The 17,306-nt window shown below is 37.5% G+C and overlaps 1 protein-coding gene across 1 annotated transcript in view; it reads right to left on the minus strand.

Moving 5' to 3' along the window:
* PSMD1 (proteasome 26S subunit, non-ATPase 1) overlaps positions 1-17,306 on the minus strand; it is a 123,919-nt gene that overhangs the window by 97,491 nt on the left and 9,122 nt on the right. Inside the window, exons 5-12 of the mRNA XM_010362001.2 lie at positions 16,550-16,755; positions 13,188-13,331; positions 11,135-11,361; positions 6,181-6,241; positions 4,618-4,746; positions 2,118-2,206; positions 963-1,041; positions 256-429 (exon numbers count right to left, since the gene is read on the minus strand). Coding sequence (XP_010360303.1) covers positions 256-429; positions 963-1,041; positions 2,118-2,206; positions 4,618-4,746; positions 6,181-6,241; positions 11,135-11,361; positions 13,188-13,331; positions 16,550-16,755 — 1,109 coding nt within the window. The remainder of the gene's footprint in view (positions 1-255; positions 430-962; positions 1,042-2,117; positions 2,207-4,617; positions 4,747-6,180; positions 6,242-11,134; positions 11,362-13,187; positions 13,332-16,549; positions 16,756-17,306) is intronic.

Here is a 17,306-nt window from a genome sequence, read left to right on the forward strand (position 1 = left end):
TACTTGGGAGGCTGAGGCAGGAGAATGGCGTAAACCCGGGAGGCGGAGCTTGCAGTGAGCTGAGATCCGGCCACTGCACTCCAGCCCGGGCGACAGAGCGAGACTCCGTCTCAAAAAAAAAAAAAAAAAAAAAAAAGATAATAGTTGTTTTGGGTATTCCCAAATCCTATGAAATCTCCAGTCACTAAAATTTGGCAAATATGTTATCCTGGATTCTTGAGTTTTGGAAACTTAGGTTTCCATTTTAGTACTTACATCATTGCTGGCATTCTTAAGCTGATTAAGTAGATAGTCAATTATATCACCACCATGATTGGCATGAATAAGACCTAGTGCATAGAGACCTCCACCTTCCTGATAGGCTGATCCTGGAGAAGTATCCTTGGGAAGGTATGTTGCCATTAACTGTAATGCTTCTTTTTCATGACCCTGTAAAGGTAAGCCATGACAAAGATGTCAAAAGAGAAAGAAAGAAGAAAAAAGACACAATGTTTTCTATGATTACTGCCTTTTCCCCAGAATGTTCACTTGCTAAGAGAGAAGGAGGTAGTGGGGCTCTCTCTCATATAATTGTATCACTCAAACAAGAGGACAAGCCTTTAAGAGACCCAGTTACACTCTGGTTAGAAAAAAAAAAAATCACAAATGCTTCAATTTTTTCCCTTTGTTTTATAACATTTGCCCAAATCCATCTCAGATCTCAGACTATGCAACTAACATTTCAATTTATCCTTTCAATGGCTTATACAGTCTTTATAGAAACAAATTTCCACTTTTTATTAAAAACAAACACACATATAAATATTTTAGTATCTTATTTACTTTAGCCTTCCCTACAAGATGACTTACCTGACTTAACAAAGTGTACTTGTTAATGAATTATAATAAACTTTTACTTTTTCTTAACCCCAGAAAAATTACTTCTTTTCGGATGCCTGTTTACACTGACCAATATATGTTACCTTATGAATTACACCCAAACTGGCTGTAGCAGTAAATTTTGCCCAGTTAGTGGCTCTGGCCAACCATTCCAAGTTATCTCTGTAAAAAAAGATATAATTATTTTAATTAGTATTAAAACAAATGAATTCCTTAAAGCTTTTTAACACTAAGGTCAAAAGCATTAAAATTTTACCTTGAACACTTTCAAATTACTTTGTGGATCTCAAGTTACTACTGATTCTATTTTCCCTCTTAAATTGTTCTTAGTATTTTAAGGATTTTTTAAAAGCATGATACGAGATTCTACTATAAATAAAAACAAAATTATATAAAATTTTAGAGCTTAATGTATTTCCTTCAAGAGCCTATAATCAAGCCAAGTAATAAAAGGAATTAATTTTACCTTAAAACAAGTAGAAATACGCAATAACAAATACATAAAATAGCAAAAATATACTTTATTTTATTTTATTTTATTTTTTGAGACAGAGTCTCGCTCTGTCGCCCAGGCTGGAGTGCAGTGGCCGGATCTCAGCTCACTGCAAGCTCTGCCTCCTGGATTCACGCCATTCTCCTGCCTCAGCCTCCCGAGTAGCTGGGACTACAGGTGCCCGCCACCTTGCCTGGCTAGGTTTTGTATTTTTTTTAGTAGAGACGGGGTTTCACCGTTTTGGCCAGGATGGTCTCGATCTCCTGACCTAGTGATCCGCCCGTCTCGGCCTCCCAAAGTGCTGGGATTACAGGCTTCAGCCACCGTGCCCGGCAAAAATATACTTTAGAATTAAGGACTGGTTAACAAGGGAACTACTGTTAACACAGTGTCTGTTAAAAAGGATTTTAGGCCGGGTGTGGTCGTTCATGTCTGTAATCCCAGCACTTTGGGAGGCCGAGGTGGGTGGATCACCTGAGGTCAGGAGTTCAAGACCAGCCTGACTAACATGGCAAAACCCCACCTCTACTAAAAATACAAAAATTAGCTGGGCATAGTGGTGTGTGCCTGTAATCCCACCTACTTGGGAGGTTGAGGCAGGAGAATCGCTTGAACCCAGGAGATGGAGGTTGCAGTAAGCCCAGATTTGCATCACTGCTTTCCGGCCTGGGCCACAGAGTAAGGCTGTATCCAAAAAAAAAAAAAAAGATTTTAAACCAAAGTGGAAATCACCAAGCATATTTACCTAAGAAACTGGTCACTGGTTGTCCCACAGTGCATAAAAGAGTTTGCTATAACAGTTGCTGTATGACATACAGAATTCCGTACTGCATCCTGCAACGACAAATACAGAATTGTTTCATCACTGGCAAAGTATTCATATATGCACACCCTCATACACACAGTCAGAGGTCCTATTTTGTGGTAAAAGCATGAACAAATTGAACTGAGATTTAAAATATGGATTTTGGGTATTTCTTTTATAAAGACTAAACAGCTAGTATACACAAACAAGCAAGTCAAAGTTTTATTTGCAGTTTTAACAGAGCTCAACAGCAGATTTTAGGTGGGGAATTTAGACAGCAGATTTTTTTTTTTTTTTTGAGACGGAGTCTTGCTCTGTCACCCAGGCTGGAGTGCGGTGGCCATATCTCAGCTCACTGCAAGCTCCGCCTCCCGGGTTTACGCCATTCTCCTGCCTCAGCCTCCCGAGTAGCTGGGACTACAGGCGCCACCACCTCGCCCGGCTAGTTTTTTGTATTTTTTTAGTAGAGACGGGGTTTCACGGTGTTAGCCAGGATGGTCTCGATCTCCTGACCTCGTGATCCGCCCGTCTTGGCCTCCCAAAGTGCTGGGATTACAGGCTTGAGCCACCGCGCCCGGCCGACAGCAGATTTTCTATCCTTTGGTTTAAACTTGCTTTTTCTCTTCTGCATCTTGCCGAAGGTCTCCAAGGTATTGGGATAACCTGAGGAGCAGTGCTGCACCTCTGACAGTTACCAAATAATTTTGTTTATTTTTAGTTTTTGAGACAGAGTGTTGCTCGGCTGCCCAGGCTGGAGTGCAGTGGCGTGATCCCAGCTCACTGCAGCCTCTACACTTCCAGGGTTCAAGCAATTCTCCTACCTCAATCTCCCGAGTAGCTGGGATTACAGGTATGTACCATCACGCCTGGCTAATTTTTGTATTTTAAGTAGAGACGGGGTTTCACCATGTTGGCCAAGCTGGTCTTGAACTCCTGACCTCAGGTGATCCGCCTGCCTCGACCTCCCAGAGTGCTGGGATTACAGGTGTAAGCCACTGTACCTGGTCAAATTTTGTTTATTTTTAATGAGACTATATTATAAAGACTAGCTTTAAATTCTCATGAATGGAGACTATATGATTCTGCATATTTTTTGCCATTTGCAAAGACTGTATTAAAAGTTTCAAAAAGCATTCTTACACATGTTTCAATCAAACAACTGTTTAACCATTCAATAATATATGGCTACAAAAAAATGACTTTGGGAAGGGGTATTGGGTAAATAAGAGAAGGAAGATTTTTAATGTTATTTATCTTTTTATATTAAAATATTTTGAATCAAATATATTACTTGCTAAAAAATTAAAATTAGTATTAATAACTGTTAAGATCAGTATCTCAAAAAACGTTGCAACAAGATAAGAATTGCTGCTCTCAAGGACATCATAGTTCAATGGGAAATACAGACACATAAACAAACTGAATTTGTATTCTCTTTTTTGTAATAAAAGGAAAGCACAGATTTATTGAAATGAAAGTACACTCCACAAAAGTGGAGCAGGCTGAAGCAAGCAGCTCAAGAGCCTGTATTAATATTCTGATTGTGCTATTTGTCTAACTGCTCCATGTAGACATTAAAAATGAAAAAATGAGACAAACATAAAAACAGGAGCTCAGGCCGGGCACGGTGGCTCATGCCTGTAATCCCAGCACTTTGGGAGGCTGAGCCGGGCGGATCACAAGGTCAGGAGATCGAGACCATCCTGGCTAACACGGTGAAACCCTGTCTCTATTAAAAATACAAAAAAGGCCGGGTGCGGTGGCTCAAGCCTGTAATCCCAGCACTTTGGGAGGCCGAGACGGGCGGATCACGAGGTCAGGAGATCGAGACCATCCTGGCTAATACGGTGAAACCCTGTCTCTACTTAAAAATATAAAAAACTAGCCGGGCGACGAGGCAGGCGCCTGTAGTCCCAGCTACTCGGGAGGCTGAGGCAGGAGAATGGCGTAAAACCCGGGAGGCGGAGCTTGCAGTGAGCTGAGATCCGGCCACTGCAATCCAGCCTGGGTGGCAGAGCAAGACTCCGTCTCAAAAAAAAAAAAAAAAAAAATACAAAAAAAATTAGCTGGGCATGGTGGCGGTCGCCTGTAATCCCAGCTACTCAGGAGGCTGAGGCAGGAGAATGGCGTGAACCTGGGAGGCAGAGCTTGCGGCGAGCAGAGATCACACCACCGCACTCCAGCGTGGGCGACAGAGTGAGACTCCATCTAAAAAAACAGAACAAAAAACAAAAACAAAAACTGGAGCTTAATCATTGCTAATTTTCTTCCTTTCCAGCAACTTCAAGAGGATCATTGATTGCTATTTTTTCAAAACTTACTTTTTCCTTAATTAGAAATAAAATACAAGAAAGTATCCAACAAGAAATATTATAATTACTTACATTCAACAAAGAAGTAAATATTTATAAAAACCCTCTGTTATTGATGAATTTCTTACCTTTGTGTTTTTTAGAATCATGAGGTCTGTATTATTGTTTCGTATTAAGAACTGCAAATGTAATTCAATAGCCATTTCACCACTTAAAATTTTAATCATTTTCAAAGTCTGGTCCTTAGGCTCTGGACTCTGCCAAAACAAACAAACAAAAAATGAAAACTCATAAACAGTATTACTATAATCCACTAATCCAATTTTATTTCATCAGCCCTAAACCAGTGAAATTCAAGCAGTCCATTTTAAGAGAAAGGATAATTTATTTCTTTATTAGATGCTACTGAGATAATACACTAGCTCAATGGAAGAATACAATTCATCCCCCGCTGGCTTTCAACATAAAATATTTAAATATTCAAAAAAAACTGGGAAAGAATAATTACTGATGACATGCAGGAAAATTACTTGTTATTAAATGAGTCCATTTATATTTCAATTGAGAAACTTCCTCCTTGAAATTGAGAAAACTGAATAATCAACATATATATATGGAGTATAGTGGCGCAATCTTGGCTCACTGCAACCTCTACTTCCCAAGCTCAAGCGATTCTCCCGAGTACCTGGGATTAAAGGTGTATGCCACCATGCTCAGTTAATTTTTGTATTTTTAGTAGAGACGGGGTTTTGCCATGTTGGCCAGGCTAGTTTCGAACTCCTGACCTCAGGTGATCCAACCACATCGGCCTCCCAAAGTGCTGGGATTACATGCATGAACCACAGCACCCAGCCTTGATTTTATGTATGAACTACTATGCCACCAACACAACTTTCCAACCAGATGAAGGACAGCTGAAGTTTATACACCTGAGCATCAGGAACCAAAAGTCCTGATACAGAAAGCATTTACATCTAACAGACCACTGCTGTAATATTTACCCTACCCTTCCAATACACCACAAACATTAAAAAAAACAAAAACAATTAACCTCCCTCCCATATATGTTGCCATTTGCTAGAGACCATACCTTTTTCTCACCCTGTGACAGGTAATTTGAAGTTATTTCAGACAGAAATAACTTCTGCCTGAAGTAAGGATCTAAGGATTTGATTTCTTCTAAATGTTTTTTTGGGACCAATTTTTAAAACTAATCTTTACAGAAATTCGTTTTTATAAAATGACTTTGGTATCAAACTTAACAATACACTTTAATAAAAGCAGGTATATAATATGTACTTAAAAGAATTTACAATATCCTATGGAAATATATATTAAGTAACAATCTCAACTTCAAAAAGCACACTCACTGGGCATTGTGGCTTGGCTCAGTGGCTCATGCCTGTGATCCCAGCACTCTGGGAGGCCAAGGCAAATGGATTGCTTGAGCTCAGGAGTTCATGACCAGCCTGGGCAACACAGCGAACCCCGTCTCTACAAAAAATACAAAAATTAGCCAGGCATGGTGGTGCACGCCTGCAATCCCAGCTACGTACTTGGGAGGCTAAGGTGGGAGGATAGCTTGAGCCTGGCAGGCAGAGGTTGTAGTGAGCCAAGACTGTGCCATTGCATGCTAGCCTGGGTGACAGATCAAGACCCTGTCTCAAAGCGGGGAAAAAAAGCACACTCACTGCTTCTGGTGTTTTTCCTACAAATGCACTGCCTGTCTTTTCTTCTGTTTCCATCGAGTCACTGAAATGAAAAGAACCAACAATCAATAATTTTTTCTGAAGAGAAGTACAATTTGTTTATACCACAGATCTGAACCATGTCCAAATTGAATATTTTGCAAGAAAATAATGTTTACTTAAGTATTACCACTAAGAAATAAAAAATTCTACACATCTCTAAGATGTGTATTCCTCCAAATAATAAAAACATACAAAGTAACTAGGTTAGCAAAATCATGGACAACAAATACAACAAGAACACGTGACAAGATACCTCCTTCATTCACAAAACACAGTCAGGTAAAGTAAAATCACAACCAGCTACAAAATGGGCTTGAAAAGAAGGGGTTGAGACCCCACCTACTCTTAAATCTAATCAGCCAACACTCCCTTGTAGGTCAAAGCACCATATTGAGGAAAAAATGCTGGGCAGAGAATTCAAATTAAAAAGGCAGGAACAAAGATAAAGAAGGTACCGATAAGCCTGGGCAACAAAATGAGACCCTTGTCTACACAAAATAATTAAAATAATGAACCAGGTATAGTGGTGAATGCCTGTAATCCCAGCTACTCTGGAGGCTGAAATAGGAGGACTACTTGAGCCTGGGAGTTCAAGGTTACAGTGAGCTATGATCGCACTACTGCACTCTAGCCTGGGCAATGGAGAAAGGAAACAGAGCCAGCAGATCCCAAAACAAAAGCCATAATTTTGTACAGTACTCCACAAAAGCAACAGAAGAGGAAATACTAGAGGGCAGTAAAATTGGAAAAACTATCCTAAACAAGCCTCCTTTGGAAAAGTTTAGAATAACTAATTTCAGTAAAAATAAGTACAGAAAAGCATCAAAGTAAACTCATAAAATATTAGAAAAAAGTTATTTCAAAACAAGAGAAATTAGGAAAATTATACAAAATATATAAGAATATTACATATTAGAATTACAAAAACTCAGAAATTAACATGACAGAACTAGGGAAAACCAGAAATAAAAGAGAAAAAAAATCATTTCAGAAATGAAGATTAACTCAGAAGGAACTTGTAACCACCACACATAAACCTTAAGGAGAAGGCAAGAAGAAAGAAAATTTGTTAAATCAAAAATAAATAAATAGGCCAGGTGCCATGGCTCACACCTGTAATCCCAGACTTTGGGAGGCTGAGGCTAGCGGATCACCTGAGGTCAGGAGTTCGAGACCAGCCTGGCCAACATGGTGAAACTCCGTCTCAATTATATTATTTATAATAATATAAAAATTAGCTGGGCATGGTGGCCTGCGCCTGTAGTCCCAGCTACTCAGGAGGCTGAGGCAGGAGAATTGCTTGAACTCAGGAGGTGGAGGATGCAGTGAGCTGAGATCGTGCCACTGTACTACAGACTAGGTGACAAGACTGAGGCTCTGTCTCGAAAATAAATAAATAAACAAATAAATTATATCCCCCTAAGATTGAGAAAAAAGTAAAGATGCTGCCTCTTATCACTTCTATAATGTATTGGGAATCCCAGCCAATACAGAAAAAAACAGAGAGGGAAAAGGTATAAAGATTACAAAGGAAGGAGTAAAATGGTCTCTAACTGTAGATGACAAAGATGCCAATAAAGAAAATTCTATAAAAGGATCTACTTTAAAAAATTTACTTAAAAAATCATTTATAAAGCTATAAATATAAATGATTTTATCAAGGTCATAGGATTCAATGTTAGTATACAAAACTCAATTATATTTCTATATACTACCAACAAAAAAAAAAATAGAAATTTAAAAATACCACTTCACAACAGCATCAAAAAACAAATTATACTTAGGGATGCAAGAAAATTAATTTAAGAAAAGATGTGTAAAACCTCTGCACTGAATCTACAAAACACTACTGAGAAAAAAAATTAAAAACCTAAATAAATGAAAAAGATCACCATATTCCTGGATTACAAGATTCAATATTATCAGGATTTCAATGTGCCCTAAATTGAAGATATTCAACACAATCCCAATCAGAACACCCACAGACTTATATAATGCAAAAAATCTACAATAGCCCAAAGAATCTTGAAAAAGAAAAAAGAATCAAAATTGTAAGTTTTACAATACCTGATTGCAAGACTTACCATAGTTTTAGTAATAAGGAATGAGGTAGTGATATAAAGAAAAACAAATACAGGCATACCTTTGTTTTACTGCCCTTCAAGGAAGTCTTTTGGAGCCACTTTTCCAACAGTATGTGATCACTTTGTCTTTGTGTTACATTTTAGTTATGCTTGTAGTATTTAAAACTTCTTAATTTTCATTATATCTGTTATAGTAATCTGTCATCAGCAATCTTTGATATTACCATTGCAGTTGTTTTGGGACACCACGAACCACACCCATATAAAACAGCAAACTCAAAAATGTGTGTGTTCTGACTGCTCCACACACCGATCATTCCTCCATCTCTGTCCCTCTCCTTGGGACTCCCTATTCCCTGAGACACAACAATATTGAAATTAGGCCAATTAACAACCCTACAATGGCCTCTGAGTGCTTAAGTGAAGGAGAGAGTCCTACATTTCTACTTTAAATCAAAAACTAGAAATGGTAAAGCTTAGTGAGGAAGGCATGTCAAAAGCCGATACAGGCCAAAGGTAGGCCTCCTGCATCACAGACAGCCAAGTTGTGAATGCAAAGAAAAAGTTCTTGGAGAAAATTAACAGTGCTACATCAGTGGACACATAAATGATAAGAAAGCGCAACAGGCTTGTTGTTGATAAGGAAAAAGTTGTGCTCTGGAGAGAAGATCAAAGCAGCCAAAACCTTCCCTGAAGCCAAAGCCTAATCCAGAGCAAGACCTTAACTCCTCAGTTCTGGAAAGGCTGAGAGAGGTGAGGAAGCTGCAGAAGAAAAGTTTGAAGCTAGCAGAGAGCTTGGTTCATGAAGTTTGAGGAAAGAAGCCATCTCCATAATATGGAGGTGCAAGGAGAGGCAGCAAGTGCTGATGCAGAAGCTACAGCAAGTTACCGAGAAGATCTAGCTAAGATCATTGATGAAGGTGGCTACACTAAAAACAGATTTTCCATGTAGACAGAATAGCCTTCTATTTGAAGAAGATGCCATCTAGGACTTTCACAGCTAGAGAGGAGAAGTCAGTTCCTGGTTTCACAGCTTCAGAGGACAGGCTGTTCTTGTCAGAAGCTAATGCAGCAGGTGACTTTAAGTTGAAGCCAATGCTCATGTATCATTCTGAAAATGCTAGGGCCCTTAAGAATTATGCTGAAGCTATTCTACATGCTCTGTAAATGAAACAACAAAGCCTGGATGACAGCACGTCTGTTTACAGAGTGTTATACTAAATATTTGAAGCCCACTGTTGAGACCTACTGTTCAGAAAAAAGATTCCTTTCAAAATATTACTGTTCATGGACAATGCACCCGGTCCCCCATGGGTTCTGATGGAGTTGTACAAGAAGATTAATGTTATTTTTATGCCTTCTAACACAACATCAAGTCTACAGTTCATGGATCTAGGAGTAATTTTTACTTTCAAGTCGTATAATTTAAGTCATTTCTTGAGACTATAGCCACCACAGAAAGTGATTCCTCTGATGGATCTGGGCAAGGTAAACTGAAAATCTTCTGGGAAGGATTCACCATTCCAGACGCCATTAAGAACATCTATGCTATGGCTCACAGGTGGGATGCAGTGGCTCACACCTGAGATGGGTGGATTATCTAAGGTCAGGAGTTCGAGACCAGCCTGGCTAACACGGTAAAACTCTGTCTCTATTAAAAGTACAAAAATTTGCCGGATGTGGTGGCCCACGCCTGTAATCCCAGCTCAGCAGGCTAAGCCATGAGAATCGCTTGAACCTGGGAGGCAGATGTTGCAGTAAGTTGTGAGCCGAGATTGTACCACTGCACTGTAGCATGGGCAACAAAGCAAGACAGCCTCAAAAGAAAAAAAAAACGAAAAAAAGGAACATTCACGGTTCACAGGAGGAGGCCAAAATATCAACATTAATAGGAGTATAGAAGAAGTTGATTCCATCCCTCATGGATGACTTTGAGGGGTTCAAGACTTTAGTGGAGGGAGGAATTGCAAATGTGGTGAAAATAGCGAGAGAACTAGAATTAGAAGTGGAATCTGAAGATGTGACTGAATTGCTACAGTCTCATGATAAAACATCAATGGCTGAGGAGTTGTTTCTTAGGGATGAGCAAAGAAAGTAGTTTCTTGAGATGGAACCCACTCTTGAAGATGCTGTCAACATTGTTGACATGTTAGGTATAGGAAAAAATGTAAAAGAAGTAATCACTTGCCGGGTATGACCCACAGACCCTGGCCGAGTGGCAGATGAAAGAAGTTCTCAGACAACAGATATCCAGTGAAGGAGTGGGCTAGGGGGCTGCTAGCATAAACAGGCATAACTAAGACACACAAATGTTTTCAGTAAGTGATCTAAATGTGTAAAATACAGAAAAATGAAATTTTAATACCATATCAATTTGTACAGAATGCAAATTTCTAATACTATAGAAATCTGTGTATTTAGTTCTAATAAAAGCAGAAAAAGCTGAGAATGTTCCTTACTTTCTAAATATCTAACCCAGATATATCTAACCCAAATATCTAAAAGGTAGCCCTGACCTATCCCACCTGAGTTTTTAAATTTACTTGATTAAATAGTACACATGTTGTCTGGTAGGTCCTCCCTATGAGATAATCACTTCTATTTCTTTCTAGAAGGGTCAATTTCTTCGGTTTTCCTTACTACGCCCAGCACAGTACAAAACAGAGCAATAGCCTAATAAGACTTTACGATCTATGAAAGCTAGTGGCAAAATTTATTCTTAGAATATGCTTCCTATAAATATTCTACCTGTCCCCAAAATGAAATAAAGATTATTCAGTTAGTTTAGATGCAGAAGAAGGTACTTGTACCTGTCTTTCTCTGATCCCGGAACAGTACCCGTATTGGTGGATCCAGGTACAGAAGCAATAGGGGTGCCAACAGTTCGAAGATTCTGGATTACAGATGACAAAAACTGCTGGCTAGCACTTTCATACAAATCAAAACAAATTTGATATGCCATCAGGAGGTTGTCTTCCTTTACCAGCTTCTCTAAGATATCACTCACAGCCTGAGGATCATCTAAGAAAATTAAGCACTGAAATGGAGAAAGAAAGTTTTAAAATTATTTAATAATTAAAAACTTCATCTACAAGGTACTTAAGGGGGTTGTTGAATGAATCCTGGCTTCTTTAAATCTTATCCATAACTTATACCTAAGTGCTCCTTAATTTGTATTTTTTGCCTTATCATATGTTATGGAAGTTACTCATTGATTTAACATACATTGTGTTGTGTTGGGCCAGGTCATGAGACACTAAAATTACCATATTGAAGCATTTCTCTTACTACTCTTATGATCTGCCATTGTTTTAACAAAATTATCCAAGAAAGTTAGAATTTTTCTTTTAAAAACTCAATTTAAATTTTCTTGTTCTCTTAGGCAGCAAGTAACTCAACTTCAAAATAAACATATTAATCAAAGTTATTATAAATTAAGAACAGGAAATAATAGAAACAAAATAAGTAGTCAACAATAGGGAAATGATTAAGTAAGGCAAAGTACATACACTGAATGATTACAACAATCAAGGAAGAGAAGAACAGTCTACGAAGAGTTAGAACATGGAAAAATGTTAAAGGCTATATACAATTAATCTTGTTTATCCACAGAGAAAAGAACTTGGTAGCTGGAGCCAAGTAATAGGAAGACTTCATTGTATACCCCATAATTCTTTTTGAATTTGAAATCACATGAAAATATTATCTGCTCAAAAAGATATTCTTTTAAAAATGAACAATAAGGTTTTAAAAATAATAAAAGGATAAGGAATAAAACAGCTGAAAGAAATAAAATTGCCTCTAAGGAATAAAATTGAAATACAGACAGGAAGAGGGCAGGGAACTACCATTTTTCATGTGAGTTTTAAAAAAACTATGAAAAATATTTAGAAACAACAAAACTCCAAAAACCTACGTAGAGAAAACTGAAAAGAAATATACTATTAAATACTAAATTGACTTTGGGTGATGTAAAAAATCAAGTTAGAATAGTAAGTTGACTCTGGGTGATTTAAACATGGATATTTTTTCTTCTAGTGTTTTATTTCAAACTTGCTTTAAAAGAAATTGTAAAAAACAGTGTTTTAATCTAAATTTTTAAAGCCTAGAGGATGAAAATACACCGGAGCACATTATAGTTAAGAAATAACAAAATGTAAAATAAAATGCTATGCCCTCAACAGAATCAAAAAATGTATACAATATACCAATTGTTAAAAAGTAAACCCATGCACACCTCCAGTCAATAAAATACAATACAGTCATTAAAAGAATGCAATAGATCCACATGTGTGAATAAGTAGGGAAAAATATCTATGTCTTACCTTTGGGAAAAAGCCCAAATGATGGGAAAGGGAAGCCTTACTTCATTTTATGTATTTTTGGTACCATCTGAAATTTTTTTTATGGGTAAGCAAATTCATATATAGAAAGAGATAAAGATACCCAACTATTTTGTTGTGTATGGGTAATGAAACCATACATAATTTATACACTTTGAATTCTCTTTAGAATGACATAGTATAGGATAGGTACTACTTTAATCTTTTCTTCTAGCTTTTTAAAAAACCTTCTTTATTTCTAAAAATTTCCTTAAATGATTGGATTATTTTCAAAAGAAAAGATACATAGAAAGAATGTGTTACAACAAAATAGCTTTTTAATGTTGTGACATTTAGTTTCTTATTAATAAAAAGGAATATAAAGCACATACCTTATCTTTACAGGACTGCTGTGAAGATCAATTGAGATATATGTATAAAGTCATTATAGTAATATAAAGTAATAAAATGTGAAGTGGTGTAACATAGCACAGCACAGCGTGGAGGAGCAATGTAATGAAACATAATGTAATGTCATTACCTGACAAACATTGATGAAATCAGGTTTCTCCAAGTTCATGTAGATTTTAACTAGAACTCTTAGTACTTTATTCCGAAACTGTTTATTCTGCATTAAAGACATGCAGAGCTTAAGGCTATAAGCTAACATTCCTGGGACATCATTCTGAAAGAGATAAAGATACAATGTTATCTCGTTATTGGATATTATGTTTATTTACATATTGAATTATTTTAATCTTGCTTCTTTAGTCAATCTAGGAAGACAATTCATTTAAACCTCTTAAACAATAAAAAGAATTTTAAACCATTTTAGATGAAAATCTTAAAAAGAAGAATTACATATTTTCACATCATCAAAAAATGGATTAAAAACAATATTTAGTGGTACTCAAAATCACCATTATATGAACATAGTACACTATAATAAAGTGATGCTCTTAATTACCATAAAAGATATACAACTGTCCATACACTAAGTAGCTATGTTTTCCAAATGTGTCTGCTGAAGTCTTTCTGCTTTTTATCTTGCTACTAGACTCCCTCATGACTTACTGCCTACACTTAATTGCTGGCCAGGAAACACAACACAGCTCTGAGTGACTCAAGCATTGAGTGCTGTTACATCTGTCTGATGCTATCCCTATGAGATAACTTTGATCCAGGCTCTATGTGTTTACTTGGTGATTCTCAAAAGTACCCCCAATATTTGAGACTTCACCTTGTAAAAGGCCTTCAACATAAATTAGCACACTGAAAGCTACAGGAATGTTTCTCAAAAAGTGAGCTGTGACTTCCCACTGCGTGATAAAATCAAATTATTGAAGTGTGATTAGCAAATTAAAAAAATAAAAAATACAATTTAAAAACAACAGAGTTATATCACAAGTAGTAAGGGCAGGTATTGGTTTCATAAAGCTTAAATTACATCTGTATGTACATGTGCACTGGGATGCAAAATAAGATGCATTTATTACTCTGCTTTATTTTTTTAAAAACATTTCTCATTCTTTTACTTTATATACTTATTTGTTTGACTGCTTGTTCCCCTTCTAGATTCCCCAATGAACTGTTTGCTTTGGGCAGGAAATTTGCTGGTCTTGTTTGCTACTATAGTAGGTGCTCCTTTACCTGAGAAGAATATGTTCCAGCACCCCCAGTGGATACCTGAAACCACAAATAGTACCAAACTCTATGTAAATTATGCAAAAATTTCTGTTTTCTTCTTCACAATTGTATGGATGGAAGATTCATTCTTATGTACATTTTAGCTCAGCCTCAGCATACAATGCTTTTTTCTTTCCTTAATAAGTTGGGAATTTTCACTTTTTCAATTAAAGGAAGCAGTTTAAGGCTTCTCTTTAGCATATCTGAATTGCCAACATCACTATTCTTGTGCTTTGGGGCCATTACTGAGTAGAATAAGGGTTATCTGAACACAAGCACTGTGATATTCCAACAGTCAATCTGATAAGCAAGGTGGCCACTAAAGTGACTAATAGGCAGTGCATACAGCATGGATCTACTGGGATGATTCACATCCCATGTGGGATGGAAAGAGATGGTGAGAGATTTCACTGCACTAGTCAGAATGGTGCACAATTTAAGACTTATGAATTGTTTATTTCTGGAATTTTCTATTTAATATTTTCAGTCTGTAGTTAACTGCCGGTAACTGAAACCACAGAGAGCAAAACATGTATGAGTGGGAACAATGCACATCTCCAATGCCTAGAACAGTATCTGGCAAACAGTAAGCATTCAAAAAATATTTGTTGAATCAATGAAAGCAAAAAATTTAATTTTATACATGTGAAGACAAGGATGGGCTACAACTGCACAAAAATGAAATTGAGAGGGAAACAAAGGCCATTATATCACATTAGGCCATTCATGCATTCACTCATTTAAACAAATCGTATTATTGATGTTAAACACTGACCTAGGTTTTGGGGATACAGTGGTGAAAAAGGCACAAATACCTGTCCCGATATAGCTTATACCTGGTGGGAACGATAGCTATTAACTATTTAATAATTATCAAGGGATAAACACCATGAAAAAATATATAGGACTCCATAAGATTAACAACAGAACTGGACCTAGTCTTTGCTGTAGGGGTTGAGGAGGGCATGGGTATTCGGATTAAAGTTCTGCAAACAAGTGATATTTGAGCTAAGTTCTGAATTGTGAGGAGAAATAAAGCAGGCAAAAAAAGGAATGGAGGCCGGGTGCGGTGGCTCACACCTGTAATCCCAGCACTTTGGGCGGCTGAGTCGGGTGGATCACTTGAGGTCAGGAGTTCAAGACCAGCCTAGTCAACATGGTGAAACCCCATCTCTACTAAAAATACAAAAATTGGCTGGGCGTGGCAGCACACACCTGTAATCCCAGGTATTCAGGAAGTTGAGATGGGAGGATTGCTTGAACCCCGGAGGCAGAAGTTGCAGTGAGCCAAGATTGTGCCACTGCACTCCAGCCTGGTTGACAGAGCGAGACTCCATCTCACAAAATAAATAAATAAATAAATAAATAAATAAATAAATGTAAAAAATATTTTTCGAAGGAGGAATGAGGCGGGGTTCATCTAGATGAGAAGACACCAAAATGGCTAGTGTACAGAGAGCTAGCTCATGGAAAGAAATAGCTGGTGAGGCCAAGTAAGCCTGCAGATCAATGTCTATTTTACTCAGCTTTGTATCTTTCTGACCACTTCGGTTGGTGACTTAAATTGTCTTAATTATTGCAAACACTGCAAAACAGGAATATAGCTGAGTAGTTTTAACTCTAATAAATGAATTAAAATAGTAGTTTATTGTCTTTTTTTTTTTGAGACGGAGTCTCACTCTGTTGCCCAGGTTGGAGTACAGTGGCACGATCTCTGCTCACTGCAAGCTCTGCCTCCTGGGTTCATGCCATTCTCCTGCCTCAGCCTCCCGAGTAGCTGGGACTATAGGCGCCCAGCACCATGCCCAGCTAATTTTTTGTGTTTTTAGTAGAGATGGGGGTTTCACCATGTTAGCCAGGATGGTCTCGATCTTCTGACCTTGTGATCTGCCCGCCTCAGCCTCCCAAAGTGCTGGGATTACAGGCACGAGCCACCGCGCCCGGCTACTGTCTTCTCAAAAAGGGCAGAGTAATTAATACAACTTCCCCATGCAAGACTTCAAAGGATTATGTGATAAGATAAAAGCAGATATTCCATGAACACAAAACACAACCAAGGTTCATAAATAAATATGAAAATAAGATATTTGGCAAAAGATCACCTTATTATTTCTAAACTAGATTTTCTTTTCACTGCCTATGAAAGTTTCAGTTTGAATAACTTGCTTTGCTGATTCCCCATCAACAATAATCTCTAAAATAACATCATCTACCTACCGACTCCAGTATAGTCTTCTCAAAGACGTCCAGTCTTCGTGTCTCCAGAGCAATGCCAATAGCCTGTTTATACTTGTGATCATCTAGGCATCGCTGGAACATTTTATTTACGATGCCTTCCAATCTCTGGTCAATTGGTTTTTTTTCTCCTTCAGGCAAATCTGCATTTTCCACACACTGTTTGGTGTAGTGATCAATGCATTTTGCTGTTGAGGAAATAAAATAACTGATTATCTTGTGGGCTAAACTATCAGAAAGGGCAATGCCTACATTTATAATCATATATACTTATGGGATGACTATAAAGCACTAAGCAAATTTTGAAATGCTAGAACTTATATATTTGAATTAATACTGTTCTCCCATAATATTTACACTGGAGAACTTACACACTAATTCCAATCCAGTTGACATTATTCAAAACATTTCTATCTGCCAGGTGTGGTAGTGCTCACCCACAGTCCCAGCTACTCGGGAGGCTGAGGCAGAAGGATCACATGCGCCCAGGAGTTTAAGGCCAGCCTGAGCAACACAATGGGACCCTGTCTCTTATTTAATTTATTTTTAAAATTTTATCTTGTTACTTCATTTTGATCAAAATTCTATTACTCTACCCGATTAAGCTGCTTATTCAAAAGAATTGGCTACAAATAGCTGCCGTTTCACTTTCAAAAAACAAACATTTGCCATTGCTGAAGATATTTTAAAAGGCCTATTATAGCAATTATCACATAGTAGTATATCAGACTTCTTTGCA

Source organism: Rhinopithecus roxellana, chromosome 14, assembly GCF_007565055.1.
Source record: "Rhinopithecus roxellana isolate Shanxi Qingling chromosome 14, ASM756505v1, whole genome shotgun sequence".
Classification (NCBI taxonomy): domain Eukaryota; kingdom Metazoa; phylum Chordata; class Mammalia; order Primates; family Cercopithecidae; genus Rhinopithecus; species Rhinopithecus roxellana.